This window comes from Pogoniulus pusillus, chromosome 2 (assembly GCF_015220805.1).
Source record: "Pogoniulus pusillus isolate bPogPus1 chromosome 2, bPogPus1.pri, whole genome shotgun sequence".
Lineage (NCBI taxonomy): Eukaryota > Metazoa > Chordata > Aves > Piciformes > Lybiidae > Pogoniulus > Pogoniulus pusillus.
In genome coordinates this window covers 6249138-6276054 of record NC_087265.1, presented here as the reverse complement: position 1 = coordinate 6276054, position 26917 = coordinate 6249138, and the positions used below count along the sequence as shown (strand labels likewise).

Sequence of the window (26917 nt, the reverse complement as noted above, 5' to 3'; positions counted from 1 at the left end):
AAGGTGTGGCCTGAGCAGTGCTGAGCACAGGGGCACAAGAACCTCCCTTGTCCTGCTGCCCACACTGCTCCTGAGCCAGCCCAGGATGCCATTGGCTCTCTTGCCCACCTGGGCACACTGCTGCCTCATCTTCAGCTACTCTCTACCAGCACCCCCAGATCCCTCTCTGCCTGGCTGCTCTCAGCCACTCTGTCCCCAGCCTGTAGTGCTGCTTGGGGTTGTTGTGGCCAAAGTACAGAACCCTGCACTTGGCCTTGTTCAATCTCATCCCATTGGCCTCTGCCCACCCATCCAGCCTGGCCAGGTCCCTCTGCAGGGCTCTCCTACCCTCTTACCCTGGATTTAATCTCCATGAATGTGACAAACACAGGCTTGGGAACTGGCATCTCCTTGTCTAAGGAGGAAGTTCTTCACACCAAGAGTGCTAAAATACAGCAACAGGCTACCCAGAGATGTGGTTGAGGCCCTGTCTCCTGGAGACATTCAAGACCAGGCCCTGGGGAGCCTGATCTAGATGAAGGTGTCCCTGCTGACTGCAGGAGGATGGACAAGATGAGTTTTGAGGGTCTCTTCCACCCTGATGCAATCTGTAAATCTCAAAACCACCAAAGGTTCTTGGCTGTCAGCTCCTTGTTGGCCAAAGTGACACCAAAGGTGTCTGCTCCACACTTATCAACAGCTAAAGTGGAGGGCACCAGGACGAGGCCAGACTCTTGTTAGTGGTGCCCAGTGACAGGACAAGGAGCAATGGGCACAAATTGCAACCCAAGAGGTTCCAGTAGGTCAGGAGAAGTCCTGTGACCACTCTACTCTGCCCTAGAGACCACATCTGGAGTCCTGGGTCCAGCTTTGGGCTCCCCAGCTCCAGAGAGACAGGGAACTGCTGGAGAGAGTCCAGGGGAGGCTGCAAAGCTGCTGAGGGGCCTGGAGCATCTCTGTGAGGAGCAAAGGCTGAGAGCCCTGGGGCTGTGGAGCCTGCAGAAGAGCAGCCCCAGAGGGGATCTGAGCAATGCTCAGCAAGAGCTAAAGCAGCTGTGGGGGGCAAGAGGCTGGGGCCAGACTCTTGTCAGTGGTGCCCAGTGCCAGGCCAAGGGGCAATGGGCACAAACTGGAAGCCAGGAGGTTGCATCTGAAGAGGAGCTGAGGAGAAAGTTGTTTGGCATGAGGGTGCTGGAGGCCTGGAGCAGGCTGCCCAGAGAGATTGTGGAGTCTCCTTGTCTGGAGAGCTTCCAAGCCCAGCTGGGCATTGTGCTGCTGGGCAAGCTGCTGTGGGTGCCCCTGGTGTAGCAGGGGGGTTGGAGTGGCTGATCTGCAGAGGTCCCTTCCAGCCCTCACCACGCTGGGACTCTGTGAGCTTGCTGTGGCTCTCCTCACTTATGCCAAGACAGGGAAGTGCTGAGGGCCAGGCCCCTTCTCTTCCCAAGCTCCTCTCCACGTGCCTGTGCTTCTGCCTCGCAGCATCACTCCTCAGTCTTCTGCTGTGAGAGAAGATCCTTTCGGGCAGTGCAGTTGATTTGCTCTGGAGGTGGCTGCCAAAGGCAGGGTCGAGTTGCTGCTGGCCTGAGGCTTGCTGCTCTCAGGGCTGCAGGCAGTGCTGGTGCTCTGTGAGTCACGTAGTGGAGATAAAATGGGCTTCACTGGGATTTGGCAGCTTTGTTGTGTCTGAATAACCCAGGCTGGGGCGACTGGGAGGGGAAGCCACTAAGTCCCAGTCGTGATGTCACCCACTGGCTGATGATACTTGTGCTTGGTGAAGTCTGGAGACTCAAACAGGGCTTTAAAACTCCCTATCTATGTGGTTCAAACCCTCAGCCTCCTCCTTCGAGCAGGGCTAACATCCCTCACCGTGTGAATCCAAACTCTGGAGGCAGCTATGGCCACAGAGGGCTGCCAGAGGAGGAGAGGAAAGGTAGGCAGCAGAAGCATGAGATTTTAACTCCTTGTTGATGGCATCCAAGGGAGCAGCAGTGCCTCAGATGTGGTTCTCAAGGAGGATCAAAGGGCTGGAAGGGCTCTGCTGGGAGGCCAGGCTGAGAGAGTTGGGCTTGGTCAGCCTGGGGAAGAGAAGGCTGCAGGGAGACCTTCTGGTGGTCTTGCAGTGCTTGAAGGGACTGATCAGAGAGCTGGGGACAGACTTCTGAGGAGGATTTGTTGTGACAGGACAAGGAGTGTCCCTCCCCAGCCTTCCTGTCAGTCTCCTTCAGGTACTGAAAGGTAGCTCTAAGGTCTTTCTGTGTCTTTCCTTCTCCAGACTGTGGCCAGCAGGACAAGGGAGGTTTTTCTGCCCCTGCACTCAGCACTGCTCAGGCCACCCCTTGAGTGCTGTGTCCAGTTCTGGGCTCCTCAATTCAAGAGAGATGTTGAGGTGCTGGAAGGTGTCCAGAGAAGGGCAACACAGCTGGGGAGGGGCCTGGAGCACAGCCCTGTGAGGAGAGGCTGAGGGAGCTGGGGGTGTGCAGCCTGCAGAAGAGGAGGCTCAGGGCAGAGCTCATTGCTGTCTGCAGCTACCTGAAGGGAGGCTGTAGCCAGGTGGGGTTGGGCTCTGCTGCCAGGCAAGCAGCAGCAGAACAAGGGGACACAGTCTCAAGTTGTGCTGGGGGAGGTCTAGGCTGGATGTTAGGAGGAAGTTTTGGCAGAGAGAGTGATTGGCATTGGAATGGGCTGCCCAGGGAGGAGGTGGAGTTGCTGTGCCTGGAGGTGTTGAAGCCAAGCCTGGCTGGGGCACTTAGTGCCATGGTCTGGTTGATTGGCCAGGGCTGGGTGCTAGGTTGGACTGGATGAGCCTGGAGGTCTCTTCCCACCTGCTTGATTCTATGATTCTATCCCCAAGTCTCTAAGCCTCTCCTTGTACAAGAGCAGCTCCAGCCCTCTGATCATCTTTGTGGCTCCCTTCTAGGTAGCAAAGGGCCATTTTACAGGCTAATCCAGAGCAGAAAAAAGCAACCAAACCCTTTCTGGGGGTGATAAAAATGCTTCCAGGGCAAGCAGATGTCCACCATAAGCGGTTCTTGGCTACTAGAGAAGAGCTTTGCTGGTATCTGCTGCCCATGGCTAATGCCTTTCCAATCTTTCAACCCCCAAACAATTCCTCTACACAGCATCTTCTGGTAATGAAGCTGCAGTGCAGATCATTGCACAAATCCATAATTAGCAGCTAGGCTTTCAGAAAACAAACAAAACCACACAGGACCTCCAGCCCAGCCTGCTAAATGTGCTCCTTGAGCCTCTTTAAGCATTCCACTTGGAAGACTTCAGAATATTAGAAGTGGCAGCTAGGAAAAGCTGCTGTCACGTTAGCAGATGATGGCTGATTAGTTAGGAAGAGAAATAAATCCAAAGAGAGTAAAATAGCTTCTCTGGAGGATTAGGCTAAACATAGCAGAGCTGCATCTGCAAGAGAAGGAGGAATAAAGGCAAGAACATCTCTGTGAGGAGGAAAGGCTGAGAGCCCTGGGGAAGAGCAGCCCCAGAGGGGATCTGAGCAATGCTCAGCAAGAGCTTAAAGGAGCTGTGGGGGGCAAGAGGCTGGGGTCAGACTCCTGTCAGTGGTGCTCAGGGACAGGCCAAGGGGCAATGGGCACCAACTGGAAGCCAGGAGGTTCCAGCTGAAGCTGAGGAGAAAGTTGTTTGGTGTGAGGGTGCTGGAGGTCTGCAGCAGACTGCCCAGAGAGGTTGTGGAGTCTCCTTGTTAGGAGAGCTTCCAAACTCAGCTGGCCATTGTGGGTATGTCAGGAGCCAGCTCCTCCTGCCAGCAGGTCCCAGGCTAATGAGGCTCCATATGAACTCTTCACAGAACCCCAGTACTGTGGTGGTGGTTGGAAGGGACCTCTGGAAATCACCCAGTCCAACCCCACAGCTGAAGCAGGGGCACCCACAGCAGCTTGCCCAGCAGCACAGTGCCCAGATGGGCTTGGAAGCTCTCCAGACAAGGAGACTCCACAACCTCTCTGGGCAGCCTGCTCCTGGCCTCCAGCACCCTCACAACAAACAACTTTCTCCTCAGCTTCACCCAGGAGGCTGCTGGAGAAACCCATCACCATCCTGCTGAGCTCCATGCTGCCCAGCAGCCTCTGAAACAGCCAGCACCTGCTTTCAGTTGGAGCTCCATTAGGAAAGAGTTGCACAGCTGCCTCAGTGGTGTTCTGGATGCAAAGCACATCTCAGGTCTCTCAACTGGTCACTCCCCACTCGCTCCTCCAGTGTCTCCAAAGGTGACAACACGGTGATGATCCTGCCACACTTTGCCATTAGAGGGCAATGAAGAACTTTGTAAGATGTCCCCAACCACTTCCCTCAATGTCTGAGCCACCTCTGTAGGATCTCTTGGCAAGCAGCTGGATGAAGAGCCCCCGAGCACCACCAAACACAGCTCCCCAGGCAGCTGGGAAGCTGACAGAGCAGCTCATCGCGCCGGGAACGCTGAGGAACAAAACACCTGGATCCTGGCCAGGGCTCAACCCAGGACGACCAAGGTTTGGCCCTCCCTAGGATGGGCAACAGGGCTACTGGGTTTGCTAGTCTCCTCTTCCTTGAAGGCTTTCTAGGGCAACACACCTCGAGTACTGTGTCCAGTTTTGGTCACCACAGTATAGGAGGGACACTGAGGTGCTAGAGCGGTGCAGAGAAGGGTGATGAGGCTGGGGAGAGGTCTGGCAAACATGGCCTATGAGGAGAGGCTGACAGAGATGGGGGTGTTTAGTCTGGAGAGGTGAAGGCTGAGAGGGGACCTTATTACCCTCTACAGCTACCTAAAGGGAGGTTGTAGTGAGGCTGGAGCTGGTCTCTTCTCCCCAGTTACTGATGATAGGACAAGAGGAAATGGCCTCAAGGTATGTCAGGGGAGGGTTAGGTTGGATGTTGGGAAGAAGCTCTTTCCTGAGCAGGTGGAACAGGCTGCCCAGGGAGGTGGTGGAGCTGCCATCCCTGGAGGTGTTTAAGAGGAGAGTGGATGTGGCACTTGAGGTCTGGTCTAGTGATGAAGGATGCTGGGATGAAGGCTGGACTGGCTGATGCTGCTGGTCCTTTGCAACCATAGTGATTCACAGTGATGAGATGTTGTGCTGAGGGGTTTGGTTTGGTCAAGGACTTGTCAGTGTGAAACTAATGACTGGACTCGAGGAGCTTTAAGGGCTCTTCCAATCTAAGAGACTCTGTGACTCTCTGACAAGCCAGAGAGGCAGGGAGCAAGCACTCAGAACACCAGCACCAACACCTGGATGGGAAGAGCGGTCAGGCATTGGCACAGGCTGCCCAGGGAGGTGCTGGGGTCACCATCCCTGAAGGTGTTCAAGAAAGGTGTGGACATGGCACTTGGGGACATGGCTTAATGGCCATGGTGGTGTTGGATTCCATGATCTTAAAGGTCTTGCCCAATCCAAACAATTCTCTGGTTCTATGACCTCAAAGGTTCATTTAGAGAAAGGAACAGAAAGCAGCACTCAGGATGAGTCCTCCACAACCAGCCCAGCAACTCCTAGAACAACTCACAACACACACAATCCTCCTCATGGCAGACTATCACCATCATCATCATCATCACCATCACCAAGAGCTCCCCACTTAGGTTCATCTCACTTCTGCAAAAGTGAAACTTCCTTTAGGGGGCCAAACTCTCTCCCCTAAAACATTTCACAGCCAAACACCTGAAAAACAACTGCATTAAGAAGGGCCCTGAAGTTGTGGTGGACTGTTAAGTTATGCATGGACCAGTAACATGTCTTTGAGGGTAAAAGGCAAATGATGGACTCCTGGGGTGCATTCAAAAGAGTGTGGCCAGCACATCAAGGGAGGTTGTCCTCCCTCTCTACTCTGCCCTGGTGAGACCACATCTGGAATATTGTTGCCAGTTCTGAGATCCCCAGTTTAAGGGAGACAGGGAACTGATGGAGAGAGTCCAGTGGAGGCTCTGAGGATGATGAAGGGACTGGAATATCTGTCTGATGAGGAAAGGCTGAGAGATGTGGGACTCATTAGTTTGGAGAAGAGAAGCCTGAGAAGAGATCTTATTTATAAGTAGCTGAGGGGTGAGTGTCAAGAAGGGGCCACTCTCTTTTTGGTGGTGTCCCCCCCCCCATTCTATGATTGCATGAAACAGCCAAGGGCTGCTTCAGAGACTACTTAGGTGCTGGAAGGTGTCCAGAGAAGGGCAGCAAGGCTGGGGAGGGGCCTGGAACACAAACCCTATGAGGAGAGGCTGAGGGAGCTGGGGATGTGCAGCCTGCAGAGGAGGAGGCTCAGGGCAGAGCTCATTGCTGTCTACAACTACCTGAAGGGAGGCTGTAGCCAGGTGGGGTTGGGCTCTGCTGCCAGGCAAGCAGCAACAGAAGAAGGGGACACAGTCTCAAGTTGTGCCAGGGCAGGTCTAGGCTGGATGTTGTTAGGAAGTTGTTGTCAGAGAGAGTGATTGGCATTGGAATGGGCTGCCCAGGGAGGTGGTGCAGTCACCATCCCTGGAGGTGTTGAAGCCAAGCCTGGCTGGGGCACTTAGTGCCATGGTCTGGCTGATTGGCCAGGGCTGGGTGCTAGGTTGGACTGGCTGAGCTTGGAGGTCTCTTCTAACCTGCTTGATTGTATGATTCTATGCTTTAAGAGCACTCTCTGGCCATTTTTTGTCTCAGACAGAAGTGGACCATCAGCAGAGGAGGGGAAGAGTTAATTTCCTCGAGCTGTGATGCTTACTCCTCCTCTACTAAGCAAAAAGAGGTGAAAAGGTGTAAAGTGGAGATGAGCACAGCAAACAGCAGACAAAATATGCATCCTGACTGAAAAGATCCATTCTCCACCAGATCTGTTCCTGGAAGTGCTTTGAGTCACAGCCCAGGATTAGGTGCACAGACAGAAATATTTCACAGCCCATCTGCTGCATTTTGGTGCTCTCACAGACACCTGCTCCACACTGCTCTCATTTACAGGGGCTGGCAAGCACCCAACAGGAGAGTTGATCACAGACACTCAGCCCTTGAAATGGCAGAATGCTTCAGGTTGGAAGGGACCTGAAAGATCATCTTTGATGATCCCTTCCAACCTAAACCATTCTGTGACCTAGTTCCAACCCCCCTGCCACGGGTAGAGACACCTTCCAGGTTGATCAAGACCTCATCCAACCTGGCCTTGAACACCTCTAGGGAGAGGGCATCCACAACCTCTTTGGGCAACCTGTGCCAGTGTCTCAGCACCCTCACTGGAGAGAATTTCTTCCTCATCTCCAGTCTAAATCTGTCCTTTTCCATCTCAAAGCCATTCCCCCTCATCCTATCACTACAATCCCTTGTCAAAAGTCCCTCCCCAGCTCTCCTGTAGCCCCCTTTAAGTAGTGGAAGGCTGCTCTAAGGTCTCCCTTGAGTCTTCTCTTCTTCAGGCTGAACAACCCCAACTCCCTCAGCCTCATCTTCATGGCCTCCTCTGAACCTGCTCCAACAGTTCCATGTCCTTGTGTTGGGGGCACCAGAACTGGATGCAGTGTTCCAGATGGGGTGTCTCCAGAGCAGAGCAGTGGGGGAGAACCACCCCACTTGTCCTGGCTTTACTAACCAAGCACCTCCCCACAGAATCATTAGGGTTGGGAAAGCCCTTTAAGATCATCAGCTCCACCCATAAGCCACTAAACGGTACCTTGAAGCACCACCTGAGTGGTTGGACCTCGGGAAGGTGGCACAGTGTCACCTCTTGTCCCTTTGGCATCCTCACAGTACTGGTTACAGCAGCCCTGTGCTGCTGCTCCACCTCTCCTAGCAAGGGGAAGCAGAGTCAGCCCAACCCAGGGGTGGACTGGAGTGTTGGGAAAGTACCTGTGAAGATCTCATGGTTACTCCTGACTGCAAATTTCCTTTGCTGCCTTTCCATCTCCTCGTCCCTCCTACCTCACCGTGGAGCTCAGGAGTGAATCAGCAGCAGCTGCAGGCTGGGAAGAGGGTGGACCTGCTCCGTGCTGGGGCTCTGCACATGCAGGCTGTGATCTGACTGCTCCTGCCTGCCCAGCTGCCAACTCACTGCACACAGATCAGGCTCCGAGACACCAACTGGGAAACGAATCTGCACAGCAGACTCCTCACCTCTGCTGTGTCCCACCAAACAGAGCTCCAGATAACTCAGCACTCTGCATTCTCTGCACAGAAACCTCATCCCCAAATGCCACCATGTGGGGGGTTGGAAAGGACATCTGGAGATCATTCACTCCAACCCCACAGCTAAAGCAGGACACCCACAGCAGCTTGCCCAGCAGCACAATGCTCAGCTGAGGTTGGAAGCTCTCCAGAGAAGGAGACTCCACAACCTCTCTGGGCAGCCTGCTCCAGGCCTGCAGCACCCTCACAACAAACAACTTTCTCCTCCTATTCAGATGCAGCCTCCTGGGCTCCAGTCTGTGCCAACTGACCCTCATTCTGTCACTGGGCACCACTGACAAGAGTCTGGCCCCAGCCTCTTGCCCCCCACAGCTCCTTTATCTCTTGCTGAGCATTGATCAGATCCCCTCTGGGGCTGCTCTTCTGCAGGCTCTGCAGCCCCAGGGCTCTCAGCTTTTCCTCCTCACAGGCCCCTCAGCAGCTTTGCAGCCTCCAGTGGACTCCCTCCAGCATTTTCCTGCCCCTCTTGAACTCTGTGATCCTGTGACTCCAGATGTGGTCTCTGTAGAGCAGAGCAGAGGGGCCAGACGACCTCCCTTGACCTGCTGGCCACACTCTTCTGAATGCACCCCAGAAGACCATTGGCTTTCTTGGTCATGAGGATCCATTGCTAGCTCATGAGGAACTTACTGTACAGGCAGCTTTGAAATCCCTCCAGAGAAAGAGACTCCACAAGCTCTCTGGGCAGCCTGCCCCAGGGCTCCAGCACCCTCAAAGCCAAGAAGCAAAGTCATTCCTGGACAGACCTATTAATGCTTTATGCAGCTTCACTCTCAGGGAGCTGGATTTTATCAGATGCTCCCCCCCTGCAATGGCTACCCAGGAAATGTCCCACAGGCACACTGATGACAGCATCCCTGACCTCACAAGCATGTCTCTAATTCTTGCCAAGCTCTTATCCTGTGCTGCACTTCTCTGGGCTTGCTCCAGCCCCTCAATGTCCTTCTTGCAGCAAGGGATCTAAAACTGAACCCAGAACTCGAGGTGTGGCTTGTACAGGGGGACAATGATCTCCTTACTGCTGCTGGCCACACTGTTGCTGCTCCAGGCCAGGGTGCTGGTGGCATTCTTGGCCAGCTGGGCAGCCCCTGGCTCACCTTCAGACTCTGTCAATCAGCACCACCAAGCTCCCTTTCTGCCAGGCAGCTTTTCCAGCCACTATGCTCCAAGCCAGGAGTCTTCATGGGGTTGTTGTGGCCCAAGCACAGGACCCAGCACCTGGCTTTGTTAAACCTCATCCTGTTAGCCCTGGCCCAGGCTGGCCAGGTCCCTCTGCAGCACCTTCCTCCCCTTCCAGCAGATCAACACTGCCACCCAATTTTAATGTCACCTGCAAATGAGTGAGGGTGCACTGGTTATGGCAGAACCTGATGGTGCAGATGGCTCCCAAGTGCACATCCCACCTTTTGCTGCTCCCACTCTGGGTAAAGAGCCATTTCTTCTGCTCATCTGTCAGGGCAGAGCTGACCTGTTAATTGTGCTACACAGCTGCCAGGTCTCCATGCCACAGCAGAGCTCACACTCAGGAGATGCCTCAGCATATGGTGCTGCTTAATCCCAGGGTGTAGCTCTAGCTCTGAGGTGAAGAAGAGTTCAGGCTGCATCACCATTTGCCTCTCCCTGAAGGTGACAGCTACAGCCAACTGTGACAACAGCCCACGGTGTGGAAAGGCAAAATGCTCACTCACTAGATCAAGGCCATTTGTTCATGGTACACAGGTCAAGACAGACCAAACTCAAAGCACCCACGAAGAGGTGATGCAGGTCAGTCTCTTCCATTTTGTGCTGGGCAACTATTCAAGGCAAAGAGGCAAAAGGGTGATGGTAGCATCAGAAGGGAAAGAAATCACAGAACAACTTCAGTTGGAAGAGACCTTAAAGATCTTCCTGCTCCAACCTCCTGCCATGGGCAGAGACACCTCCCACTAGCCCAGATTGCTCAAGGCCTCACCCAGCCTGGCCTTAAACACCTTCAGGGAGGGAGCATCCACAACCTGCCTGGGCAGCCTGTGCCAGTGTCTCACCACCCTCGCTGGAAAGAAGTTCTTCCTAATTTCCCTCTGCAAGTCTTCCATGACTTGCTACTAATAATGGAGCACAGAGCCAAAGGAAGGGGAGTGGCATACTGGAACAGGCTGCTGGAGGTGCTCAAGGCCAAGCTGAATGAGCCTGGAGCAACCTGGGCTAGTGGGAGGTGTCCCTGCCCATGGCAGGGGGGTTGGAACTGGATGAGCTTTGTGATCCCTTCCAACCCAAACCACTCCATGACTCCGTGAACCTATGAAATGAGTGTTTGCAACTGCTGGGTCCCTTTCTAAACCCAGGGCTGCTGCTGCTGCTGCTGCAAGCAAATGGGTGCTGTCAGTGAGATGCCTGCCAGGAGGGCTGCAGGCCTCCCTTACCTGGTCACAGATGAGCTCCCACTTCTTCTCGTTGTCGTACTGCCGCAGCAGCCGGGCTTTGTCGGGAGGCAGGTTCATGGCGTTCTGCGGAGAGAGGGAAAGCCAAACGTGAGGGACCTCAGAGGGCTTGGGCCTCAGCAAGACAATGCACACAGCTGCTTCAGCTGCTCTCTCTGAACCCCTGTGCTAGCACTCACAGCATCACACAGCACAGGATGGCAGGGGTTGGAAGGGACCTTCGCGGAGCACTGAGTTCAACTCCCCTACCAAAGCAGGACCACAGAGTCCAGACAGGGCTCAACAGTCTCCAGAGAAGGAGACTCCACGGAGACTCCACGGAGGCACCGTCCCTGGGGGTCTTCAAGAAAAGACTGAATGAGGCACTTAGTGCCATGGTCTAGTTGATTGGATAGGGCAGAGTGATAGGTTGGACTGGATGATCTTGGAGGTCTCTTCCAACCTGCTGATTCTATGATTCTATGATTCCACAGCCTCTCTGGGCAGCCTGTGCCAGTGCTCTGTGACCCTTACAGTCGAGAAGTTCTTCCTCATGTTGAGCTGGAACTCCCTGTGCTGTAGTTTGTACCCATTACCCCTTGTCCTACCACAGGGCACAACTGAGAAGAGTTTGTCCCTCCCCTCTTGACCCCCAACCCTCAGATATTTGCAAACATTGATTAGATCCCCTCTAAGTCTCCTCTTCACCAAACCAAACAGCCTCAGATCCCTTAGCCTCTCCTCACAGGGCAGTGCTCCAGCCCCTTCAGCATCTTTGTAGCCCTCCCTTGGACTGTCTCCAGTAGATCCTTGTCCCTCCTAAACTGTGGAGCCCAGAGCTGGATGCAATATTCCAGGTGAGGTCTCACCAGGACAGAGCAGAATGGCAGGAGAACCTCCCTGGATCTGCTGTCCAGGTTATTCACAAATAATTCCCTCTCCAGATCCTCTTTGGCCCTCAAATTCCCAGTGAATCACAACACACCAAAGCACACAGGAGGACACAGCAGCAGGCAAGCAACTGGAGCTCAGGACCAGCCACCTCTATCTGGAAGAATGGACAGGGCCTCCTCACACTGCCACAGCACCAGAGCCACCTTCCACCCCAGATGCTTCCTCATGGTGCACCACATCTCTTCCCTTCACCAGCCCCTGCCTGAGCACACTCAGGAGGGGAAAGGCACTTCAGAAGGTGAGCTCTCCCCAGAGCAGCTCCTGGAATGCCACTGGTTCAACAGCAGGATGCTCTGCAGCTCCTGAAGTGTCACCACAGCCAATCTCACCTGGCTCTCTCGGCTCCCAGAGGCAGGACTGCTGCTGCTGCTGCCCATCCCGACCTTGTCCTACAGGCTGTGAGTGGCAGGCTGCAGCAGCAAGTCAGAAGGCAAGGGAGAGGCTGCCCTGAGATGAAGCCTATCGTTTGCTGGCTGCTTTGATGTCAGCTGAGCTGCTTCTGCGTGGGCTGCTGTCTAAGGGTGGGCAGCACAGGCTGGCTCCTTGTTCCCAAGGCAGCTCTCCCAAGAGCCATGTCTCTAGGAGGTTCAGAGGAGCCCTTCTGCCTCTCCACAACCCCCCAGAAGGAGGATGGAGCCAGGTGGGACTTGGTCTCTTCTCGAAGCAACAAGTGATAGGACAAGAGGAAACAGCCTCAAGTTGCACCAGGGGAGATTTAGGTTGGACATGAAGTACAATTTCTTTCCCAGAAGGGTTGCCAAGCCCTAGACCAGGCTGCCCTGGGCAGTGGAGTCCCCATCCCTTGGAGGGGTTGTGGTGCTGAAGGCCATGGTTCAGTGGTGAGCTGGCAGCTGGACTTAGCCATCTTAAAGGTCTTTTCCAACCCAAATGATTTCATGATTCTAAGCAGGCAGCATAACTGCCATGCTTACACTCCTGGAGAGCCCAGGAGCACCTCAAGAGCTTCCCAAACACCAGCTCTGGAGAGGCTTCCCTTGAGTCCAGTGGTGCACAATAAGCTGAAGAGGCTGGGAGAGAAACTCGCCAAGCACCTCCTCACCTCCAGCACCACTCCAGGCTACCTCACATTCCCAGTCCAGAATCCCCAGTTAACCCTTGAGGACCACAGGCTTCTGGCCATCCCCACACCTTGCCAGGGCACTCGTGCCTGGGTTGCTCTGCTAAGTCACAGGCCAGGCTGTCAGCCTGCTCCCAGCTCAGCACAGCCCAGGCTGCTCCTGACCCAGCCCCCCCGAGGCTGCAGCTCGAGATTTCTCTCTCCCTGCAACCAGTGGCACAGCCTGGGCTGGCAACCAGGAGGACTTGGGTGTGATCCAGGAGCAGCTGTGACATTCCTGCCCGCCGGCAGCTGGGAGGAGGCAGGGTGGAGGGGTGGAGGCTGCAGCAGCCATCTGCTTTCCCAAGCCCAGAGGGACCAGCCCTGGGCAGGCTCAGTGCAGGGTCTCCCTCACCCAAGGACATCCCTAGGCAGCCACCAGCTCCCCTCCCACTGCTGGAATCTGCCAATGCCTTCCCTGAAGGCACAGGGGCACAGGTAGGGATGGGAATCATGAAATCATAGAATCATAGAATCAAGCAGGTTGGAAGAGACCTCCAAGCTCAGCCAGTCCAACCTAGCACCCAGCCCTGGCCAATCAACCAGACCATGGCACTAAGTGCCTCATCCAGGCTTGGCTTCAACACCTCCAGGCACAGCAACTCCATCACCTCCCTGGGCAGCCCATTCCAATGCCAATCACTCTCTCTGCCAACAACTTCCTAACAACATCCAGCCTAGACCTCCCCTGCCACAACTTCAGACTCTGTCCCCTTCTTCTGTTGCTGCTTGCCTGGCAGCAGAGCCCAACCCCACCTGGCTACAGCCTCCCTACAGGTAGCTGCAGGCAGCAATGAGCTCTGCCCTGAGCCTCCTCTTCTGCAGGCTGCACACCCCCAGCTCCCTCAGCCTCTCCTCACAGGGCTCTGCTCCAGGCCCCTCACCAGCTTTGTCGCCCTCCTGTGGACACACTGCAGTACTGCAACATCTCTCTCGAATGGAGGAGCCCAGAACTGGACAAAGCACTCAAGGGGTGGCCTGAGCAGTGCTGAGCACAGGGGCAGAAGAACCTCCCTTGTCCTGCTGCCCACACTGCTCCTGAGCCAGGTCATAGAATGATTTGGGTGGAAGGGACCTTAAAGACCACATAGATCCACCTCCCTGCCATGCACAGGGACACCCTCCACTAGACCATGCTGAGGCTGCTCCAAGTCACATCCAGCCTGGCCTTGAACACATCCAGGCTTGGAGCCTTCACAACATCTCTGGGTAACCTGTCACAGTGCTCCACCACCCGCAGAGAAAAGAACTTCTTCCCAACGTCCAGCTCCAGGTCCAACCATTGCTCCTCCTCCTAAACAGTCCCTCCCTCCCCAGCTCTCCTGTAGCCCCTTCTGGTACTGGAACATCTCCCTGGAGTCTTCTCTTCTGCAGGCTGAACAGCCCCAGCACCCTCTGCCTGTCCTCATATCAGAGGTTCTCCATCCCTTTGATCATCTTTGTGGCCTCCTCTGGACCTGCTCCAACAGTTCAATATCCTTCTTGTGCTGGGGGGTCCAGAGCTCTGGAGACAGCACTGCAGGTGGAGTCTCACAAGAGCAGAGCATAATGCATGCCCTGAACACCATCCTTCCACATCTCCAGTGTGACTCCCCTCACTGGGAGTACTGTGGGATGCCAAGGGACCCTCCTGGTCCCCACACAACCATGGATGGAGGCGAGGACAGGGGCAATGGTTTGAAACTGGAGTAGGGCAGGTTCAGGCTGGACATCAGGAGGAAGTTCTTCACTACTGAGGGTGGCAACATGCTGGAACAGGTTGCCCACGGATGTGGTGGAGGCCACATCCCTGGAGACATTCAAGATGTGGCCCTGGGCAGTCTGCTGCAGTGGCTGCAGTCTGCTGGCTGCAGGGTGGTTGGACAAGATGAGCTCTGAGGGTCCCTTCCAGGCTGATGCCAAGCTGTGATCCAGTGGCAGCCTGGCTCCCCAGCCAGTGCCACCCTCTGCACCTTGCAGATGGATTTGCCATGGTCCCACAAGACCTAATCTCCACCCACCCTGCCTGAGAAGCATCAACAGCTCCTGGGGATCCCCTCCACACCCTCCTGCTGCAATGCTGCCTCTTCCTGAAGCTTGTTTTCCATCAGATAGCAAATTCTCTTCCTTTGGCTCAGCAGGGCTGTCATGTTGGCAGTATTTATAGGCAGTGATGCTATCTGTGCCTGATTCTCCTCTCAAGCCTCTCATCATGATGTTCCTTATCAGTTCTCCTCACTGGTTTAATGCACTTCTTGGTATTTCTCCTGGGGCTTTTTCAAGCTTCATTCCTTCCCTCTGAGGATGCAAACAGATTTCAGAGCTAGCTAAACCCCAGCTGGAGGAGAAGCTTCACTGCTTACCTGCAATCCACCAACCCTTGTCAACCTCTGATCTCCTTACAGCTAATCAGCTTACCCAACCCGACTGGCACTGGGACAACAAATCTGCCTGGAAACCATTCCAGGATTCCATGGTGGCAAAGAGCTCAGCAGGGATGAAAGCCCAGAACTAGGAAAACAAGACCCAGGCAGCAGGTTGCAGTGATCTCATTTCAGAAGGAGTTAAATCTGATCTCACTCTGAAATGTGAGCTCCACAGAACCACCTTAAGTGTTTCAACAATCACAGCAACTCACTTCAGGTGCCCCTTGCCCTGGTCCAACAGGTAGAAGTAGTTATGAACATGCTGCGTGCAACCAGCTTCACATCCTTGCATGACCTTCTGCTCCTACTCACTTCTCAATCAGGTTTAGAGCACTTTTGAAACCTGCTTGTTTGCAAACCCATCACCAGGCTATGCACAGGACCCTCTGCTGAAGCAAACCAGAGTGGCTCACCCAAGCAGCCTCTCTCTAGCCTCTGCCATCATCTGTTCTGGGGAGAGCCGGGGAGGAAACTGCTACTGCTGCTCTCGGCTGTTCCTCTGCCCTCATCACTCACACAGTAAGGGCAGAATGTACTTGGAGCAAGAGGGCATCAACCTCGACCAGGATAGAATTAAACTGGACCAGGATAGGATGAATTCAGACCAGAGCTTTCCACTTGACCAAGTCAGTTTGACATTAGCTTTGACGTTTTAGACATGAACTGGCTTGAGTGGCTTTCTCAGCCAGTTCAATGGACAGGAAACTACCAGAGAGAGTCCAGGGGAGGCTGCAAAGCTGCTGAGGGGCCTGGAGCAGCTCTGTGAGGAGCAAAGGCTGAGAGCCCTGGGGCTGTGGAGCCTGCAGAAGAGCAGCCCCAGAGGGGAGCTGAGCAATGCTCAGCAAGAGCTAAATGGCCTGCGGGGGGCAAGAGGCTGGGGCCAGACTCTTGTCAGTGGTGCCCAGGGACAGGCCAAGGGGCAATGGGCACAGAACTGAAGCCAGGAGGTTCCACCTGAAGCTGAGGAGAAAGTTGTTTGTTGTGAGGGTGCTGGAGGCCTGGAGCAGGCTGCCCAGAGAGGTTGTGGAGTCTCCTCTGGAGAGCTTCCAGACTCAGCTGGGCACTGTGCTGCTGGGCAAGCTGCTGTGGGTGCCCTGCTTTAGCAGGGGGGCTGGACTGGCTGATCTCCAGCAGATATCTTCTGACCCCCATCATGCTCTGTGTGTCTAATTGCACTCATTTACTGGAAGCCATCACAAGACAGGCTCACAACCTGAGGCTCTCTGCTTGTTGTGCAGATTTATTGCCCTCTCCATCTGCAGAATCAGATCTCCTGATCCCTGGCAGCTCCACACCCTTCAGCTTGACTATCCTGCAGTCTCCAAGCTGGTGCTGCAGCAGCTCTCACCCCACTCAACACACAACTTCCTCGAGGCTGTCAGAGGCTCTACCAAACCAACCTCCTTTCCTTGCACAAAATACTACAGAAGGAGACTACAGGAGACCATGGCAGTCCCACTCCTTACCTTTAAAGGGCCCTCCCAACCCAAACCAGGCTGTGCTTCTATGACTTTAGGCTCACACACCCTCTAAAACCTGGACTAAAGCTGGTCTTCAACACTAAGGGTTGGAACTAGATGATCTTCAAGGTCCTTCCCAACCCAAACCAGGCTGTGGCTCTGATATGAGGCTCATGCTTCCTCTAAAACCTGGACTAAAGCTAGTATTCAACACTAAGGGTTGGAACTAGATGATCTTCAAGGTCCCTCCCAACCCAAACCTGGCTGTGGTTCTATGACTTTAGGCTCACACACCCTCTAAAACCTGGACTAAAGCTGGTATTCAATGCTAAGGGCTGGAACTACATGATCTTCAAGGTCCCTTCCAACCCAAACCAGCCTGTGACTCTGATTTTATGCCCCTGCTTCCTCTAAAACCTGGATTAAAGTGTTCTTCAGCACTAAGAGTTGGAACCAGGTGATCTTCAAGGGCCCTCCCAACCCAAACCAGGCTGTGGTTCTATGATTTTACGCTCATACTTCCCCTAAAATCTGCACTAAAGATCATCTTGAACATTAAGGGTTGGAACTAGATGATCTTCAAGGTCCCTTCCAACCCAAATCAGGCTGTGACTCCATAATTTTAGGCTCACAAACCCTCTAAAACCTGGACTAAAGCTGTTCTTCAGCACTAAGAGTTGGAACCAGATGATCTTCAAGGTCCCTTCCAACGCAAACCATTCTATCATTCCAGGTTTTGGCTGCTCTTCCTGCTAACAACCATTCCTTGCTGGAAAGCTGGTTTCCAACCCATGGTGTTTGAGGTGAAATGGGAAACACTACATTTTCTTTCCATTGATGCATGGCCCTGCACCAACTGGCTCCCTGAAACCCAAGCCTGCTCCATCTCATTGCCCAACCTACAGCTGCTGCCGCAGCAGCTACGGTGGAGGAAGCTACTGAATTGGCTTGGCTTGACCCTCCTGGCTGCAACAGCTCTGGCTCCACTCAGAAGTCACCAGCTGGATTTCTGGGGATCACTGAAGTGACTCACAAACCTCTTTCCTGGCCATTTCCATCTCTGTGGGCTTCACAGCAGCATTCTTTGGGTAACTACAGGTCTGTGAGCTCCTTCCATCTTTAGAGTTCATGCTCTGAAGGCTTTGGGGACTGTAGGTTGCCCACTCCTGATCTGAATGGCCCCACTCTCACCTCTCCTGCCTGTGTCACCAGCCAGGCTGTCCCTTACTGTCACTCATGCACTCAAGCAGCTGCAGGCTGTCAGCACAGCAGGCTCCAAGCAACCACAGAATGATACAACTGGAGCACTGCCAGGTCATCGTTAACCCACGGCCCTCAGACCACAGCTACACAGCTCTGACACCCCTCCAGAACTGGGGGCTCCACCACTGCCTCTGGGCCAGGCCTTGACAACCCTTTTGGGGAAGAAATTGTTCCTCACATCCAACCTAAGCCTCTCCCTGGGTCAATTGAGGCTCTTTGCTCTGGTCCTGTCACTTGTTCCTTTGAAAAAGAGACCAACTCCCACCTCACTGCAACCTCCTTTCAGGGAGCTGTAGAGAGCAATGAGGTCCTCCTCTCCAGGCTAAACATGCCCAGCTCCCTCAGCTGCTCCTCACAGGACCTCTTCTCCAGACCCTTCAGCAGCTTTCCATTACATCACACTGCTCTTAGGACAGATGAAGGGGAAGGAAGCAAACCTCTGGCACATCTCTGCCTCAGCGTCTGGGAAGCATTGGAAATTTGGTGCACACCACCACTTTACAGCCTCCAGGGGAGACATTGAGGGGCTGGAACATGGCCAGAGACAGGCAACAAAGCTGGGGAAGGGCCTGGGGAACAGGGCTGGTGAGGAGCAGCTGAGGGGACTGGGGGTGTTTAGTCTGGAGAAGAGGAGGCTGAGGAGAAACCTCATTCTCTCTACAGCCCCCTGAAAGGAGGCTGGAGTGAGGTGGGGGTTGGGCTCTTCTCCCTAGTATCAGGTGGTAGAGAGGAAATGGCCTGAAATTGTGCCAGGGGAGGGTTAGGTTGGCCACAAGGAACAATTTCTTTGCTGCAAGAACAGCCAGGCACTGGCACAGGCTGCCCAGGGAGGCGCTGGAGTCCCCATGCCTGGAGCTGTTCAAGAACTGTGCGGCCATGGCACTTTGGGACATGGTTTAAAGGCCATGGTGGTGGGGATGGTGATGGGTTGAAGGTAGGACTGGGTGACCTTAGAGGTATGTCTCTTCCAACCCAAACATGTCTGTGGTTCTGACTCACCAGCAAGCCCTACAAACCTAACTGCAGCACGCTGCACTCCAAAGCAAGCCCAGCTCCGTCCCGCAAGGCTCTGTGCTGTCTGCAAGGGCTGCTTTCCAACCTTACTTTGGCTCTCCACAGACACAACTTCTCCTTTTCCCCACAAATTCCAAGGTTATTCATGTCTCCTGCTGCGTGCCAAATCACCTAGGTAAGCTTTCCATCGCCTTTCCTCGGGGCTGGCATTCTAAAGCCAGAACTTCCAAGTAATGGCAGTAGCAGATGGAAAACTGGGACGGGGTAGGGGGATACAAGCAGACCTCCAAACTATTACATTGCTGAAGAGTTAAAAATACAAGCAAGGAAATGGATTTATTTTTAACTGAGGAAACAGAGCCCAGCTCAGTCCAAACTGGCAGCCCAGCCCCGGCGGCGTCTCAAAGCCTGGGGCTGGAGCGGTCGGTGACGGAGCTGCGTCCTGGGATGGGCAAAGACTTAGCCTCAGCCCAAGGGCAAGGAATCACTGAATGGTAGGGGGTTGGAAGGCACCTCTGGAGATCATCCAGTCCAAGCCCTCTGCCAGAGCAGGAGCACCTAGGGCAGGTCATATAGGAACACATCCAGGTTGGTATTGAAAGCCTCCAGAGGAGACTGCACAACCTCTCTGGGCAGCCTGCTCCAGGCCTCCAGCACCCTCACACCAAACAACTTTCTCCTCCCCTTCAGGTGGGACCTCCTGGACTCCAGTGTCCACTGCCCTTTGTCCTATCACAGGACACCACTGATAACACTGTCCCCTTCTTCACACCCACACTTCAGGTATCTGTAAGCAATAAAATCCCCTCTCAGGCTGCTCTTCTGCAGTCTGAACAGCCCCAAGTGTCTCAGGCTTTTCTCATCAGACAGATGTTCTAGTTCCTTCATCACCCTCACAGCCTCTGCTGGACACTCTCTAGGATATCCCTGTCCCTGTGGAGCCTGCACAAGAGCAGATTGAAAAGGGGATCTGAGCAATGCCTAGCAAGAGATAAAGGAGCTGTGGGGGCAAGAGGCTGGGGCCAGACTCTTGTCAGTGGTGCCCAGCGAGAGGACGAGGGGCAAGGGGCACAAACTGGAACCCAGGAGGTTTCATCTGAAGAGGAGGACAAAGTTGTATGTTGTGAGGGTGCTAAAGGCCTGGAGCAGGCTGGCCAAAGAGGCTGTGGAGTCTCCTCCTCTGGAGAGCTTCCAAGCCCAGCTGGACATTGTGCTGCTGGGAATGGGCTGCCCAGGGAGGTGGTGGAGGCACCACCCCTGGAGGTGTTCAAGCAAAGCCTGGCTGAGGCACTTAGTGCCATGGTCTAGATGACTGGATAGGGCTGGGTGCTCGGTTGGACTGGCTGAGCTTGGAGGTCTCTTCCAACCTGGTTGATTCTATGAAGCTGCTGTGGGTGCCCTTGGATGATGTCCAGAGGTCCCTTGCAGCCCTCACCATGCTGGGACTCTGTGCTGGTTGAGTTCATTCACATCACAGCAACACTGAAACGTTCAGCAACGTTTGTGGCTTCACTAAGGACAGGACCAGCACCAGGGATGGGTTAGAACTGCAGAGCAGCTCACACCAGCATCACCACCATGTGCTGCATACTGCTGTAGTTCTTCTTCCTCACCTATTCCCTGTCTTAATAAGAATTCAAAGGCTTCAGTGTTTTGGAAAAGCAGCACAGCAGCAACTTGCCTGACTCCAGAGCACAACTACTGCTAATTAATGGCATTAGCTGCTTGCTCTTCCTTACTAATTTCATCATCTCTCAGCCTTCTATTTAGGAATCATGACATCAATGTGCTAGCAACCAACACAACAAACTCCTCCTGATCTATTTATTTGCCTTTAACATCCCCACGTGTGTCACTAGGACAAATTGAGCATATTTATCCCCCCCCCCACCTAATATATGAGATGCTTCCACCAGCCTGCTCTTACCTGCTGGATGGTGATGGGAAAAACCAGCCCTGCATCACTCCAGCAGCAAAGCTCAGCCTGGCAAGGCCAGGTCAGTCAGGCAGTGCTGCCAACTTCCAGCTTAAAGCTATTCCAGCAAAGAGTTCCACTTCCTCACTCTGTAATGGCACTGTCAAAGAAAATCAAAGCATCCCAACAAAACCTTACCACAGATTCCCAGCATGCTGGGGGTTGGAAGGGACCTCTGCAGATCATCCACTCCAAGCCCTCTGCTACACCAGGGGCACCCACAGCAGCTTGCCCAGCAGCACAGTGCCCAGCTGGGCTTGGAAGCTCTCCAGACAAGGAGACTCCACAACCTCTCTGGGCAGCCTGCTCCAGGCCTCCAGCAGCCTCACAACAAACAACTTTCTCCTCCTCTTCTGATGGAACCTCCTGGTTTCCAGTTGGTGCCCACTGCCCCTTGGCCTGGCACTGAGCACCACTGACAGGAGTCTGGCCTCAGCCTCCTACCCCCCACAGGTCCTTCAGCTCTTGCAGAGCATTGCTCAGATCCCCTCTGGGGCTGCTCTTCCCCAGGGCTCTCAGCCTTTCCTCCTCACAGAGATCTTCTTGCCTTTATTCCTCCTTCTCTTGCAGATGCAGCTCTGCTATGTTTAGCCTAATCCTCCAGAGAAGCTATTTTACTCTCTTTGGATTTATTTCTCTTCCTAACTAATCAGCCATCATCTTCAGGTGGAACCTCCTGGCTTCCAGTTTGTGCCCATTGCCCCTTGGCATGCCACTGGGCACCACCATCAAGAGTCTGGCCCCAGCCTCCTGTCCCCCACAGCTCCTTTAGCTCTTGCTGAGCATTGCTCAGATCCCCTCTGGGGCTGCTCATCCCCAGGGCTCTCAGCCTTTGCTCCTCACAGAGATGCTCCAGGCCCCTCAGGACCTTTTAAGCCTCCACTGGACTCTCCCCAGCAGTTCCCTGTCCCTCTTTAACAAGGGAACTCAGAATTGAACCCAGGACTCCAGTGTCCAACTGTGGGTTCTGCCAGGGCCTCACCAGGGCAGAGCAGAGGAGGCAGAGAGTCTCTCTCAGTGTGCTGGGCACACTCTTCAGAATGCACCCCAGGAGACCCTTTGCCTTCTTGCCATGAAGGCTCTCCCTTCAAGCACATTCTGTTCCACTGCAGCACCTCCAGCACGGCAGGCAAGGTGCAGGCTGCCCCTCACTCCTCTGAGCCATGGCAGAGACGTTTGTATTCCCAATTCCCAGCTGCCTTTCTCCTCCCACCCTACTTCTGACTATGTTTACTCCTGAATTCACTGCCAGCAGAGAGACAGCACAACAAACCTTGGTGGCTGTTGGCTTCACAGCAGCATCACGAAGAAGATGAAGGCTTTGACACATCTCAAACAATATTTTTGGCCCTTGAAGATTAGCTTCAGGTTTACCAAGAGCCATGGAATTGTTTCTGCTCCAAAAGATCTCTGAGATCATCGAGTCCAGCCTTCAACATCAAAGCTCTGCTCAGCATTCCAGCAGCTGAAGGCTTCAAGGACCTCTTAGCCTCACCTGGAATTTCCTAATCTGAGTTTATTCTCCAGCTCATCAGTGAAACTCCTCATTTCCTCATAGAGTTTCCTAATGCTTTGCCACAAGCTCTCCTGGTTTTCTCTCTACTGTCTCCACCACAATGAACTGCAACCTTAGTCAGGGCTGATTTAAGGCACAGCCTAAACTGTTAATATCTGGTGATATAAAGCAGATCCAAAGCTGGTTCAGAACACAAGCCTACACCTCGGTGTAAAGGACAAAGAGCAGCCCCTTCCCTGGCCACAGCAAGCCTGAGCATCAATCCCAGCTCTTGAGCAGAGCCAAGGAGACTTCTGGGCACTCAGGTGGCTACAGCTTCCCACAAACCAGAGTCCAAAAGTAACCAAACTCCAAAAACAACACAGAGAAGAGAAAGCAACACAACCTGCAGTCCAGCTCTGTCCACGGAGGTAGACACTTTGACACTGTCACCTTCTGTTGTCACCTGCATAAAGTTTGGAATCAACCAGGTTGGAAGAGACCTCCAAGCTCAGCCAGTCCAACCTAGCACCCAGCCCTGGCCAGTCAACCAGACCATGGCACTAAGTGCCTCATCCAGGCTTGGCTTCAACACCTCCAGGCACAGTGACTCCACCACCTCCCTGGGCAGCCCATTCCAATGCCAATCACTCTCTCTGACAACAACTTCCTAACAACATCCAGCCTAGACCTGCCCTGGCACAACTCGAGACTGTGTCCCCTTCTTCTGTTGCTGCTTGCCTGGCAGTAGAGCCCAACCCCACCTGGCTACAGCCTCCCTTCAGGTAGCTGTAGACAGCAATGAGCTCTGCCCTGAGCCTCCTCTTCTCAGTCTGTAACTGTTCCTCAACACTCTCTGCACTCAGTTGGTGTGAAAAGAAACCAAGCAGACATCCTGCTGGAGAGAGGATGCACAAGCACAGGGGAAGGGGAATGGGGAACGGAATGGGGAAGGAGAGGGGGAAGGAAAAGGGGAATGGGGAAGGGGAATAGGAGAATAGGGAAGGGGAATGGGGAAAGGGAGTGGGGAAGGGGAATGGGGAAGGGGAGCTGGGAATGGGGAGTGGGGAATGGGGAAGGGGAATGAGGGAGTAAGGGAGTGAGGAATGGGGAGTGGGGAATGGGGAAGGGGAATCAGGGAATGAGGAAGGGGAGTGGGTAAGGGGAATGAGGAATAGGGAAGGGGAAGGGGAATCAGGGAATGGGGAAGGGGAATGGGGAAGGGGAGTGGGGAAGGGGAGTGAGGAATAGGGAGTGGGGAATGGGGAAGGGGAATCAGGGAATGTGGAAGGGAAATGGGGAAGGGGGAAAGAGGAAGGGGAAGGGAAAAAGGAAGGCAAAGGGAAAGGGGATCCATTGCCTTTAGGAGCTGCCTACTAAAACAACCCTTGATTTACTTCAGAGCATTAAAACTCAGCTCCAGGCCCTGGCCTGTAAAAGGAGCCCTTCATACTCTTCTAGAGCATTAAAATCCAACTTTTTGTCATTTTCCCTGCTGCTTAACTTCTCAGCCCTGCTCCTTTGTGTTTGTTTAGGAAAGCCAGAGACAAGTGAAGCAACCTCAAAGTTCGTTGACTTTATCAGGAATCCAAGCTAGGCTAAAATTAAATGTGCTTATTGTTCTGATCCTCCTCCTCCTTCTGGGGCTTGTCTTTTTCTTTATTAAGCTGGTCTTTGATCTAAAAATATCGAGGTTCTTGCAGCACAAGTCCTTTGTCCTGCTGAGCACACCCCTGGAGGGGCAATCCCTACAGAGAGAGCAGGGGCAGAGTCACCAGCACAGGCTGCAAACCCCCTGCTCAGTGGACATGGTGTGTTGGGGTGGGGGATGTCTCATCACAGCCCCAGGGTTGCACTGGGGACACTCATGGGAAACTCATCCACAAAAGCATGACTGAAAAAAACAATTCATAGGATCACAGAATGGTTTGAGTTGGAAGAGACCTTGAAGATCATCCAGAGATGACACCTCCCACTAGAACAGGTTGCTCAAGGTCACATCCAACCTGGCTTTAAACACCTCCAGGGAGGTTGTGGAGGACAGAAGCACAGAATGTGATCAAAGATCACATTCTGTGCTTCTGTCCTCCACAACCTCCCTGGGCAACCTGTGCCAGTGTCTCACCATCCTCACTGCAAGGAATTTCTTCCTAATCTCCACTCTAAATCTCCCTTTCTCTATGCTCATTCTTCAGGTCTGGATCCATGATTGAAAGGCCTGTGGTGAGAGGACAAGGGGCAATGGCTTCAAACTAGAAGACAGCAGATTCAGACTGGATGTTAGGAACAGGTTCTGCACCACGAGGGTGCTAGAACACTGGGACAGGTTGCCCAGGGAGGTGGTTGGGGCCCTACCCCTGGAGATATTCATGGTAAGGCTCAACAGAGCTCTGGGCAACCTGATCTAGTTGAAGATGCCCCTGCTGGCTGCAGAGGGGGTTGGACTGGATGACCCTTGGAGGTCCTTTCCAACCCAGATTGCCCACATACATCTCTGGGGGTTTGATGAGGTCATCCAGCAACATCTACTTCTCAAACAGAAGGACCCAGAATACTGCTGTGAGTAGCTGTGGTTCCCCAGCAGGCACAGGACTGGAGGCTGCAGAACTGCAGCAGCAGGGAAGGGTAAACACTTCTTGGGAGGTCAATCACCTCCTGGGTGTTTACAGACCAACGGCTCCGCCAGCAGCAGCACTTCTGCTGGCAGCACAGCAGCCCTAAGGCCTGATGGAGCACAGCCTGGGGGAGAGTCAAGGGGTCCCTGCCCCACCCAGCACTGGTGGATGATGTCCATATGAGAGGCTGACACTAGGCTGGCAAAAGCTTTGGTTTGATGCCTGTGTTCTACCACCACTGTGGTTCACAGAGACTGCCCTGAGCCCCTCCACACTCATCTGTCCCTGCTCTGAGCTTCCACAGGATCTCAGCAGGGTGGGGGTTGGAAGAGACCTCTGCAGATCATCCACTCCAACCACCCTGATACACCAGGGGCACCCACAGCAGCTTGCCCAGCAGCACAGTGCCCAGATGGGCTTGGAAGCTCTGCAGAGGAGACTCAGCAACCTCTCTGGGCAGCCTGCTCCAGGCCTCCAGCACCCTCACAACAAACAACTTTCTCCTCCTCTTCAGATGGAGCCTCCTGACATCCAATTTGTGCCCACTGCCCCTTGGCCTGTCCCTGGGCACCACTGACAAGAGTGGCCCAACCTCTTGTCCCCCACAGGTCCTTTAGCTCTTGCTGAGCATTGCTCAGATCCCCTCTGGGGCTGCTCTTCTGCAGGCTCCACAGCCCCAGGGCTCAGCCTTTGCTCACAGAGATGCTCCAGGCCCCTCAGCAGCTTTGCAGCCTCCTCTGGACTCTCTCCAGCAGTTCCCTGTCCCTCTGGAACTGGGGAGCCCAGAACTGGACACCTGCTGCTGCTGTGCACTTCTCTGCTTTGCTTTCTCACAGGTCTGTGCTAAATCAGCATTTAATGTCTCAGCTCTTCAGAGGGGTTCAACCCCACACAACAAGTGTTAGCAGGGACTTCACATGGATGAAAGCACCAACGTGGACACCTTTAACCCTGCTGCACAAGGAGCTGCAGGTGCAAGTGGGACTCAGCCTTTCCCCAGCCACTGTGGACATATCCTCCTATCCTGGGCCAAAACCTCTTTGCCTCTGCTTGGAGGCTGTGGGGTCAGACTGGACTGCCACAATTTCTCCACCTCTGGTGCTGCTGGGAAAGCTGTGGAAGGTTCTGGATGCCAGGGGCTGCCTGCTGCTAGCAGAGAGCTGTTTGTTCCTTTCAGACTGAAATTCAGACATTTCACATTTTGGAAAAGCTGAAACCTCATTAATTCACCAGTGAAAAAAATAGTTTCATGCTACAAAAGCTTCAAAGCCCAACTCATCCCTGACTCACCCAGCCTGAAAGATTGCTCCAAGCGAGCCCCTTGGCTTTCCTCAAGCATTCAAATGTGCTGGCTGCTGATAAGGCAAACCACAACATCCCAAATTAAAGGTGTTTGAGTGAAATGTCTCCCCAAGAACCAAAACCTACCCACCAGAGGCTGTGCTTGGATTGGCAGGGACCACCACAGTGGATCCACAAGGTCCCAGCTACTCAGGGCAAGAGGTGTCCTTGCTGCGGGGCAGCTGATCAGAGCAGCAGGCTGTGGGATGCTGCAGAACAAGGATCATAGATCCATGGAATGATTTTGTTGGAAGGGACCTTGGAGATCATCCAGTTCCAACTCCCCTGCCATGGGCAGGGACACCTTTCACTGGAACAGGTTGCTCAAGGCCTCATCCAACCTGGCCTTGAGCATCTCCAGGGAGGTTGTGGAGGACAGAAGCACACAAAGATCCCATTCTGTGCTTCTGTCCTCCACAACCTCCCTGGGCAACCTGTGCCAGTGTCTCACCACTCTCACTGGAGAGAACATCTTTCTAATCTCCAGTCTCAATCTGCCCTCTTCCAGCTCAAAGCCAGGGGACACCTCTCACTGGAACAGGTTGCTCAAGGCCTCATCCAACCTGGCCTTGAGCATCTCCAGGGAGGTTGTGGAGGACAGAAGCACACAAAGATCACATTCTGTGCTTCTGTCCTCCACAACCTCCCTGGGCAACATGTGCCAGTGTCTCACCACCCTCACTGCAAACAACTTCTTCCTCATCTCCAGTCTCAATCTCCCAACCTGGCCTTGAACACCCCCAGGGAGGCTGTGGA

The 26917-nt window shown here is 53.9% G+C and overlaps 1 protein-coding gene across 6 annotated transcripts in view; it reads right to left on the bottom strand.

Annotated features, from left to right (window-relative positions):
• The window catches only part of FMNL2 (formin like 2), a 195469-nt gene that overhangs the window by 83996 nt on the left and 84556 nt on the right, over positions 1-26917 (bottom strand). For all 6 annotated transcript variants that reach the window (XM_064155031.1, XM_064155046.1, XM_064155053.1 and 3 more), the window contains exon 2: positions 10526-10609. In XM_064155031.1, the coding sequence (XP_064011101.1) occupies positions 10526-10609 (84 nt within the window). The remainder of the gene's footprint in view (positions 1-10525; positions 10610-26917) is intronic.